The sequence below is a fragment of the Cryptomeria japonica genome, chromosome 5 (assembly GCF_030272615.1).
Source record: "Cryptomeria japonica chromosome 5, Sugi_1.0, whole genome shotgun sequence".
Lineage (NCBI taxonomy): Eukaryota > Viridiplantae > Streptophyta > Pinopsida > Cupressales > Cupressaceae > Cryptomeria > Cryptomeria japonica.
The window spans coordinates 924,141,126-924,152,331 of record NC_081409.1 but is presented as its reverse complement, the minus strand read 5'-3'; the positions used below and the strand labels follow the sequence as shown (position 1 = coordinate 924,152,331).

Below are 11,206 nucleotides of genomic sequence, written 5' to 3'. Positions count from 1 at the left end.
CACTAAATACTGTTAATTTAAGTTAAATCATTTATTTATGTTAAATAAAAGTTAAATATAAATAAATGATTAAAATGTTAATATATTTAATATATAAAATAATATAGAAAAGTATTATTAATTTAAAGTGTTAATGAAAATAAAATGTTGAAGTTAAAACGGCGACATAGTATAAGGACGGACACCACGGTGGCCCCCCCTACAGGAAGTGGTAGGACGGGGGCTGCGACCACTGTCACACCCCTTCTGCGAAAGGGACCCCGTGGTGGGTTGCAACCCTCCCCCTCCACGGGTATAAAGAAAGGCCTCCATAGAGTACAAGGGAGGTAGCAAGGATGAAGACGAGAGGACTTCAACCGGAACTGCGGACTTCCATCTGCAGACAGCAACTATAGTTTACGAACTTCAACAGAAGGCTGCGATCTGCGTACAGGTAAGAGGTGTTACGAGTCAGAAGGTATATATGTGTGTGGACGTGTGTGCCACACACACACATATATATTAATGCATATTTATGAATATATATATTACTGAATGTTTACTTATATGTATGTGGCAATAAATATAAGTACCCATGTAGAATATTTATGTATATCTAGGATCAATAAAAAGAATTAAAGAATATGTAAATGTAGACGTAAATTATAAAATGGAAAATGATAATGAATTGTAAAATGTAATATGAAAAATGTGATTATATGATGGAGGCTATAGGGAGGAAATCCCCTTAGCCCAATGGAGGGATTATGATAATCCCTGGTAAGCAGTATACTGAATATCTATATGCATATATGTTATGGCTTGGTTGACAAAGTTCATCTAAGAAGAGACGGATCTGGCCGGTCCTCTCTGGTAGACTTGGATGATGAGATGCATCATCCAAGGCAAGGAATTGATCATATATGATGGTCTTCCTTGGTATGGCTTGGGTGTAAGAAATTACATCCAAGACAGAAATCGAATTAACCTTCGATTTCCTGGTATGGCTTGGAACCAAGATGGGTTCCAAGAAGGCGAGCTTCATAGCCGCCTAAGGAAATGTGCTAGTACTACACTCATATCCTTTTTTATTAAATAAGAATTGAGATTAGTGTTAATTAAGTAATTGAATTTTAATTGCAAATTAGATTAGTTATATATATATATTTGTTGTATTCTAACAATCTGTTTTGCAGGACAGTGATCTCTAACTAGTAGGGACATTACAATCTTGCCTTTGCATTAACTCCAAAATACTACAACATCAAGATCATTTTTTTTCTCAAGGAAGATTGCACCATACAAAGATGTGGAAGTCATGAAGGTTACAAGTTAGTGTTTGCTAGATTGTTCCCTCATCCTAATTTGAAGTATGTAGTTTCAAATGACTTTGCTAATTTTGTATACACTAATGGTCAAAGTGTTTTCACTCTTTGTGACAAGTAAAAGAAGGATGCTCACAATTGGTGGTACCTCCATTGCTAAACATTCTAGCACATATAACCTCTTGCAATCAAAGTTTTATCACAAGTTTTTTTTATTTTTATCTGAAACAAAATTTAAATTTATTTTCATATTGAGATAATAATTTTTCTCAAGTTTGAAGTTTCACTTATAATTTGTTAACTCTAGCTCTCTTAACTTTGTCTCAATAAAGCACAACAGATTGACAATACAAAAGGCAATGGAGTTAATTTATAGGTACTGTTGTCATTTTATGACACCCTTGGTCCATCCGTGAGAACCGATCGGAGATATGTTCCATGGACCAGCGCTGCCCAGTTGATCAAGGAGAAAAGTAGTGAAATAATGGTTTGAAGTGTTGTCTTGTCGGAAGTTCCTTGGCCCTCTCTTTCTCTAGCTCGAAACTTCGGAACCCCGAGGTTCCGAGTTTCTTTACCTTAGCTTCTTTCTTTCCTGCTCTGAAACTCCGAAACTTCAAGTCTCCGAAGTTTCCTTCCTTCTCTTAGCTTTTCTTCTGTCTTCAATCCCGGAACTCTAAAACCCCCAGGTTTCGAAGTTCCTTGTCCAACTACGGAGACCCCGGTCTCCAAAGTTCTCCAACTACGGATACCCCAGTCCCCGAAGTTCCCCAACTACGGAGACCTCGGCCTCCGAAGTTCCCCAACTACGGAGACCCCGGTCTCTGCAGTTCCCCAAGTTCCTAAGTCTTCTACCCCGAAACTTCGGAACCCCCAGGTTCCGAAGTTCCTTAGTCTTCAACCCCGGAACTCCGGAACCCCCAGGTTCCGAAGTTCCTTGCCCAACTACGGAGACCTCGGCCTCCGAAGTTCCCCAACTACGGAGACCCCGGTCTCCGAAGTTCCCCAAGTTCCTAAGTCTTCTACCCCACAACTCCGGAACCCCCAGGTTCTGAAGCTCCTTAGTCTTCAACCCCGGAACTCCGGAACCCCCCAGGTTCCGAAGTTCCTTGTCCAACTACGGAGACTCCGGTCCCCGAAGTTCCCCAACTATGGAGACCCCGGCCTCTGAAGTTCCCCAACTACGGAGACCCCAGCCTCCGAAGTTCCCCAACTACGGTGACCCCCGTCTCCAAAGTTTTCCAAACTACTTCTGACTTGCAACACTTCCGGATGGCGTGATCGACACTCAAGGCTTTAAATGCTCTGACAGTTTGGTGACTTATGCACTTTTTTTGTGGAGCCACAGGGGTGCATTTAATGTTTTTGGCAGGATTTCCATCAAGGGAGGTACGGGGCCATGCTTGGCGACTTATGTCATGCCTGACTTTGGAAGGTCAGTCAATCTATCCTCCTAAGAATTGCCTTTGGAGGTATGGCTAGGTTACTTGCATGTACAAGTCAAGTGCATGCACTTCCAGACTGACATGCAAGGGTCATGATCACCATTGTAACCCATTTTTCTATATAAGGTTGTTAAGCCTCATTGTAAAGGGTTCTCTCCCTATTGCCTGGGGTTTTCTTATGCTCTCCTCTTCTCTTGAAGACTTGTAATCTTTGCATTTCTGCAACTGTAAGATTGGCATTTGGCCTTATGATTAATTGAAGAACACTATTCTTGCCTCCTTTCAACCTATATATGTTGTGTATGCTTTCTTACCTTCATCATAGGTGTATGTTGTGGCTCTTTCTCTTCATATGTGCTGTGTTAACTGGTTTTCTAAGTGTGACTTGTGGGAATTCTTCTCCCCTCTTGGCATCCAGTGGATTCTAACCTTCATCTATGCATTGGGGTTACTCATACAACTGAAAGTTGTGCATCTTCAGGGTGTTTCAGTTAATTACTTGTGTCATTTCGGTAGGGAGAAGAACTATCTCTTCTTGGTGCATCACCTCCCTTTGTTTTCAAGCAATTTCTCTCTTCTCTTTTCCTCTGCAAGTTGTTAGGGTAGGCTTAGGAATTAGCTTTGAAGTGTTGAGTTGGTTCAACACCTGCACCTAGATAGAGAAGGAAGCCGGCCTTCTCCGGAGATTCAACCCCCTTGCGCAAGGTCCCACAATTCGGGGTTGTTTCCATGTTTCACAAGGTTGCTGAGTTGATAGCTCAGCAAGGGTGCAAGCTTTTGTGATAACAGGTACATTCCAGCTCACATCTTCTTTCACACAAACAAAATGACTATAAGGGACAGGATATAGACCCAAAGCAAGCTTAGTTTGATGCTTCCACTTCATTCTTTGATGAATTAGATAGCTAGCATACTTTTAGTGAGAGTGCCAATGGCACTCCTTGTGGATCCTTTGATCTACGTAGCCAATCTAATTATTGTATGCATGTTATTTAATATTTTGAACTTAATTCATGGTTTTAGGTTGCAAATTTGTATATATTTACGTTTTTTATAAATATTTTGTATGAAATACCCAAAACGAACCTAAACCCAAAACATTTGTACACACTTTTCTGAACCCACTAATAACCTAAGAATTTCTCCCACAAATGGAGTGTGAACCAGCATAAGAACCCACAAAGCTACAAAACTAGATGTTTGTTCGAAGAGCCAACGCATGCACCTAAGTGAAAAGATCAGATGTAGACTCCTCTCAGCCTTCCATGGCCATGGGAAAGCCTAAAGACATTGGTCCATGTCATTTAAAATCTCAAAATTCTTCATATTCTTGCATCTACACTGTATCATAATGAGTTCACTGCTTTCTAACAAGTTTGATAGGGCGAACAAAGAGTTTGCCACCATCTGGACAATTCACCACTAGTGAATACACATTTGCCACTTCACAACCATTTCTGATCTAGTTCTTGAAAGGACATAACTTTTGCACACAAACTTGAAACAACGTGACTTTTTTTTTTTTTAAATTGCACGATTTTTCAAGAAGAATCTGAATATGCAATAATATAATCCATCTTCACACTGATTTTACCCCTGCAACACAACTGCATTTATGAGGACATCACTGAGCAGAACCAAACCCAGAAGATTGAAATATATGGAAGAAAAAAAGTTCATGGTCAAAGTAAGAGATGTATACCCTTGCCATGTATATTATTCCTCACTCTCACCCTTGACCTACTCAAATGACTTATACTGAACTAGAATAACAGGCATATAATAAATTTGGTAAAAATATGGCTTCCTTTTTTATAAGATTAAGAAAACTTAATTTCCATAAAGCTAAATTATTCTCATATGACTAAAAAACATTTAAGTTGAACTACTAGAATATTTTTATCTAAATGTTAAATTACCTATAAATCCCGTAAGTGACTAGCTCATGGTCATTTCGTAGATATTTTTTGATATCATGGGTAAAACTGCGACGAGCAGTAAGTATACCACATTTTCTGACAACTTCTCCAGTCACAACCATTGTGAGGCCTATATAGTTTGCCCACCAACGTGTCTTCATCTTTGGAACAAAAATAGATTCTATTGAATATTCTATAAGCCCACAGATCATCGCAATCACATAAGGTTTGCTGATAAGCAATGCTGCAGTCAAAGTTAAAAAATGTCAACTACACATTTTCAGAACAAAAATAAAATTCAGAAACAGGAAAAAGAAATATAATCAAATATCACAATTTCGATTTTATACCTATGATAGGAATCAGAAACTTTCGACAGTAAGGCGTGTCTATCTAGAAACTTTTTATGCAAATGTTCATAAAAGAGATGACAAAAATTAAAATAAAAAATTCTAGCATGTCAAATTATGAAATTTATATCAGTCAAATGCCAGTACCTATACTTCATGAGTAGTGGTTCACACAAATCCATCTCATGAGAATGAATGGTCTACTTAGCATTTATTGCATCTAGGTGATGCTTATAGGGGTGAAGTATTGGGACTGAAGCACACAAGAATATATGAGACGGGGGGATGAATCAGTATATTAACAAACTTTTACTTCTTGAACTTTAATCACAAGCATATAACTTATCTCATAAACATATTCATTGTGCATTATTATTCACATGAGATCTAACTACTATGAATCACAAATAGAACACAAGATATATACGTGGAAACCCTTACGGGAGAAAAGCACGGCAATAAATGCTTTTATAAATTTCTTCTTTTACAATGTTTGTAGGCGCCATCCTACTAGACGCACCAACCCCTACATTTGTGAGCACCAACCCACTGGAAGCACCAACTCCCAAATCTGATTTTTGTGAGCAACAACCCACTAGAAGCACCGACTCCCACCTAAGAATTCAAAATCTAATAAGAACACATTGCATCATACTGACCGATACAATACAAATATTCATCATGTATATCATAATGATATCACAAGTCCTCTAATCATCATGACCCCTCAGTCTTCCTGTAGATCAATGGACGAGATCATGGTTGAGGCGCTTTCTCTACCCAACCACGAAGCCTTAGCTTCCCCAGAGTCCTTCGTAGCTCGAAGAACCACCAACCTTGCTTGAAACACCTAGTGATTTGGAAGTGGCAAGAAAGAAATCTCAGTGCAAACCTGACTACATGCAATTCCTACTCGAATATGCTAAAATGCAATCAAGATGTGGTAGAGCTAGGCAATAAATTTGACTTTGGCCAGAGTACTTGTAATAATTGTGAATAACTACGCATTCACTTCTCTGAGTCCCACATTCGACACCCTCTTCCCAAAAGATAAGCTTTCCCAAGCATATCCAAACACAGAAAAAGCAACTCAACATATATTCTAGGAAGCACATCATGCACTCACTTTTCTTGTTTGCAATGATGATTAAATAATGCATGTAATGATATTAAAATCCTATATTCAATTGCATGCAATTTACGATGCATAAACAATCTATATCACTTGAAATTATAACATCTCATTTAGGGCTTAAATCTAATTTTGTTTCTACGCTTTCAAAAAATTAATGAATTCAATCTCTTGAGATGCACCCTTGTTATCTATTTCCAATTGAATACTGAAATACATGGATTCACTTCTAAACATTCAAATGCATAACATGCATGATTATATGTAGATGATTTCATCATCTACATACAACCATGTATGTGACAATCTCATATTTGCAATCAGCAGTTATAAAGAATGTCAAATACAGATTTCTCATAGCTACAATGAAGATATCAATTATCATAAGCAAAGACAAATCATATAATAAAATTAAGATACCTTGAATGCACTAATCTTTACACTCCTACAATAAAGCTACTATTGTCTCTTTCCAAAACAAATTCTACTGTTCAGAATAATGATTGCTACACACCAGAATGAATGATAACATCCGCATAACCTCTAAATGAAAACTTCACTGTTTGTATAGACAACTTGAGAGAGGAATGGATTTATTTGTTTTAAAAGTTGTTTTATTCCATCTCATCTTATTAACCTAGAAGATATATTTTATCCTTAAGAAAAAACATGTCTACCTTTATCTAAACTTATTCTCCCAATAATAATTATCTTAAAGCATGATAAGAGGCTAAAGAAATGTAAAATCCATAATAATTATCTTGTTTAATTTTATCTTACCAATTCTTGTCCTTTTATGCCAACTCACTTTGACATTGAAGGCTTTATTTATCTAAGTTTAAGATTAAAAATATCTCAAAAAATTTCCATGTATTCCTTTAACTTATCTATTTCCTTCCTTTAAAACTTACTTTAACTTATGACTTTACTTATTTGTTTACTTTCTTTTAAATTTCCCACATATATAGCTTTTTAATATTTACTTACTTTCTTAACACGTTATTATAATAGTGGCATTGGTCAAAATTACAAGGAGCCTCGCTCGTGTTCAAAATTAAAGTATAGCATAAGGGTGTTGCGACTCTCTTCGAGGGCTAGGGTTTGTTCTGAGCGACGGAGTGAGAATGGGCAGCAGCATGTTGGTAAACAGATTTGTCACTACAATTGTTTTTCTAAAACTGATCCCGTTTGCCCAAAGAGCAATGACAACTATTCCAACAATTGGAGTGATTGCGGTGAAACCACGATCTTCCTCTGCATTTGAGAGGGGCAGCTCCCCCATATGATGGGGGTATTTGGGATTTTTGTGTACTTTTAACCTGAAAGTACATAAAGGTGAAAACATAAAACTAAATAAAAACTAATAACAGAAACCCCAGCAATAGACATACGAATATCAACTGAGATTTCACAAGTGACGATAGACTACGAAGGGGGTTTCAGCACAAAATATGTTTGAGATATGCAATGATGATGAAAGGAGAACAACAAACCTCGACATTTAAAGAGATAAATTGTACTAACACATACAATTCAAGATACCAGGAAATGATGTGTTTCATCAATTACATATATTTTTGGAATTGAAAACCAATGGATCACATTAATACATAAAGAGGTTATCAATTTAACATACGAGAAATCGATAACAATAATTCATAAGCACATTCAAGACATATGAATCAAATGCATTCTTTATTATCCTTTTGAAAATATACAAGTTCAAAAGCTCTTAGGTACAAAGTGTAAACACCAAAAATCATCAAAATGTCTCTCTAGGAATTTCTCTAGAGTTTCCCCTCCTATAAAAGTCTCCCTTTACAAATGGAATAGCCATGTATTTATAGGCTTTAGAGGATAACTACTTTGTAACCACTTAGAAAAACCACTTTAGGCAACCAATTAGGATAACCAGCTTACGTATCCACTTAGGATAACTACCTTAGGTACCCACTTCTAATAACTACCTTTTTAAGGGACAAGTTAGGATTTACCTAACTTTTACATAAATGAAGTCCAAATCCTAACTTTAGTTACAATTGGTGACATAAGTCACTTTTACAAAAAGATAACTTGAAAGTTGAAACTCACGACTTTGGAAAGACCAAGTTGTTGATCTTATTGAGGTAGTTTTCAATCTTCACCTGCTTCATCTCTAATACCTTTGAAAACATTCTTGACACTGAGTCTTGCATGTCTTTGTTTGCTTCATTACACTTGCTTCATCTCTAATTAGGTACTCAGCAAACCTCAAAAGGTAGAGAAGATCGAGAACTGAGGGTAACCCCTCAAACAGCAATGAAGAGGTCCATAAATGGCCTGGAGCCTGTTGGTGGAGCATACTGATAATTTAAATAGCTTTTATATAAGTGCCCAGAAATTTGATAGAATTTTTACATAAAACCTCAATTTTAGACCCAAACCTCAAGGAAACTCACAAACCTGAGTAGGTGCAAGACCTACTTTAGAAGCTTCACAATATGTCGATTGAGCAAAGGCAAATTCCACAACAATAGATGAAGAGGTCTATAAATACCCTATCCGCAGTTAGTCGAGCATGCTCACAATTTCAATAGCTTATTTTAGACAATGCTCACAAATTTGGTTGAATTTTTTTCACATAAAACTTGAGAAAAAAACATCAAGTAGATATATTCAAACGTAACTTAAAATTTACAATAAACCTCGAAAAATAAATAAGAGGGTTTCAGTCCGCTAAAATCGTCTCCTAATAATATTTTAAATGAACCATACTTTGATCTGAAGTGATGATATAAATGACCTTACATGAGCTATTTACTCTCGAAGCTCCGTGAATGATGATCACCAATAAGAACTCTGAGGCGTGAAAGAAAAACAGAGCTGCAAAAAATTCGCTTAATTGTACGAAAGCCACTTGGTCTACTTGTGCCATTGTAAATATTGCAGAGATGAAAGCATGGAATGCAGCAGACAAAGCTGTGTTGGGAAACCGAGTAAACTTGTCTTTGAAAAAAGCGTGTAAGGTAGAAATTGTTGTCATCTGAAGGGGGAAATGGAAAGTGGGCTACGTCTATCCAAGCACTTACTCGATGCAATTTTTTAATTTTAATTGAACAAATGGAATATTAATTTTAACGGAAAAAGAAGGTTAGATAGATCGAAGAAATATTCTTTAGAAGTGCACACTCTAACTTTGGGGGCCACATGGATTCGAAGACCAACTTTGACTGTTGGTCATGTGGACCGCTAAGTTGGCTACCCCAAATCAAAATCTTATGTGCTGATTCGGCATATTGCCACGTGTGTTATACCCATTCATTAGAGTGGTCGAAATTCTGCCACTTCGATGCGTCGACCGAAACATGGCTGGGCCTACACCGTTAACCTTTTAATTTTTTCATCAGTTTCGAATAGGGTTGTCGCGTGGCATTCGTGTACATGCCCACCCAATCCCCCAACTCCTTCATCCAAAGTTCCCACCACCACCTTCAAACTTTCCTTGCAGTGGCATTAACTACGCATCACCTCACCTTGCATGCAGCCAACTCCTCGCGTGTTTCAACCACAACAACATTCAATACGCCTGCCTCCTTGCATTTCGAGCGAGCCGAAGTTGGTAAGTTTGGTGTGCACTCTCTAGTTGTTTTCGTTCGCTCCATATCTTGCTCGCGATGGCACTGAACGTATTCTTCATCTCATCAGAACGTGTGCACCTTGATGCAGGTAAATGGACGCATTTCTCACCGCATTACTTGGTTTTTTGTTTTCGTTGGGATTTCATTTTTGGGTTTTTTTATTTGTACTTCCTTTATTGGTGGCGTTTGCAGGTATGGAGGCCGACAACGATGTGATGGCATCGTCATGGAACTCAAAGTCGTCGTCCCCCTTCAACCCAGGTGAGGTTTCGTCTTCACTAAGGCCTACCTATTTCATTTTGTCTGTTTTTTTATTTTCGTTTCCTCCTTTACAAAATTTTGACACCATTTTTATGTCCTCCATTCTTTTGTTTACATGTCCAGCAATGTTTCTGCAAGTCTTTGTGTTTCTGAACACTAAATAATGTGTTCATGAACACAAAAACATGTAAAAAGGGAATCATAATCCTTTGTTTAAGCTATACTATAATTTTAATGGTGACATCTGAATACAAATGGTTTTCATTTCGTGCATCACTGTTAATATTGGTGGCCTATATTCGATTTCAAGCATCACATTGCTAAAAAATGGTTTTAAATTTCGACTTCGAGCGTCAATGTTAATGGTTTTAAATTTCATCGTTAATGTATGAGGGTTTAAATGGTTTCAATGTTTGAATGGTTTCAATGGTTTCAATGTTTGAATAGTTTGAAGGGTTGAATGGTTGAGGGTTTCAGATTCACTCTGCATATGGTTTATTTTTTACTATTGATGCCTATGGGTTTCATATTTTGGTTTCATGGTTTCCATTTCGACCATCACATTGCTTTAATGGTTTAAGGGTATTCAATTTCACCCACATTGTTTGAGGGTTTAAAGGGTTCAATTGTTTCAAACCCTTTCAATGTAACTGGTTGAGGGTTTCTTTTTCACTCTACCTATAGTTTTTTTACACTGTTGATGTTTAAGGGTTTTCAAATCCACAATATATTTGCACACATCGTTTAAATTGGACTGTTCATTTAGGTTTTTCTTGTTCACATCCTTGAATTTAAACATAAACCCCACCATGTATACTACTTTCGAGGTTTCAAATTCAATGTATTTTGTAAATGTATAATGGTTCACAACATCTGCCTCATATTTTGGTTTCTTGGTTTCCATTTCGACATCACACTGCTTTAATGGTTTAAGGGTATTCAATTTCACCTGAATTGTTTGAGGGTTTAAAGGGTTCAATGGTTTCAAACCCTTTCAATGTAACTTGTTGAGGGTTTCTTTTTCACTTTGCCTATAGTTTTTTTACACTGTTGATGTTTAATGGTTTCCACATCCACAATATATTTGCACACATCATTTAAATTGGACTGTTCATTTATGGTTTTCTTGTTCCCATCCTTGCATTGTTAATAAACCCCACCATGTACAAGGCTTTTGGGGT

General features: G+C 37.1%; 1 protein-coding gene and 1 long non-coding RNA gene across 2 annotated transcripts; both read right to left on the bottom strand.

The window, feature by feature from the left end:
* Positions 1-4,661: 4,661 nt before the first annotated feature.
* On the bottom strand, positions 4,662-9,211 carry LOC131066231 (protein-S-isoprenylcysteine O-methyltransferase B-like). The gene is made up of 2 exons (XM_058000940.2): positions 8,935-9,211; positions 4,662-4,909 (listed from the first exon to the last, which is right to left on the bottom strand). Exons 1-2 carry the CDS (start codon positions 9,167-9,169, stop codon positions 4,662-4,664), a joined length of 483 nt encoding a protein of 160 aa, XP_057856923.2. The 5' UTR covers positions 9,170-9,211.
* Positions 7,826-8,928, bottom strand: LOC131066258 (uncharacterized). Its single transcript, XR_009111642.2, has 2 exons — positions 8,590-8,928; positions 7,826-8,489 (listed from the first exon to the last, which is right to left on the bottom strand). It is a non-coding gene; the product is annotated as an uncharacterized LOC131066258 (long non-coding RNA).
* Positions 9,212-11,206: the final 1,995 nt, after the last annotated feature.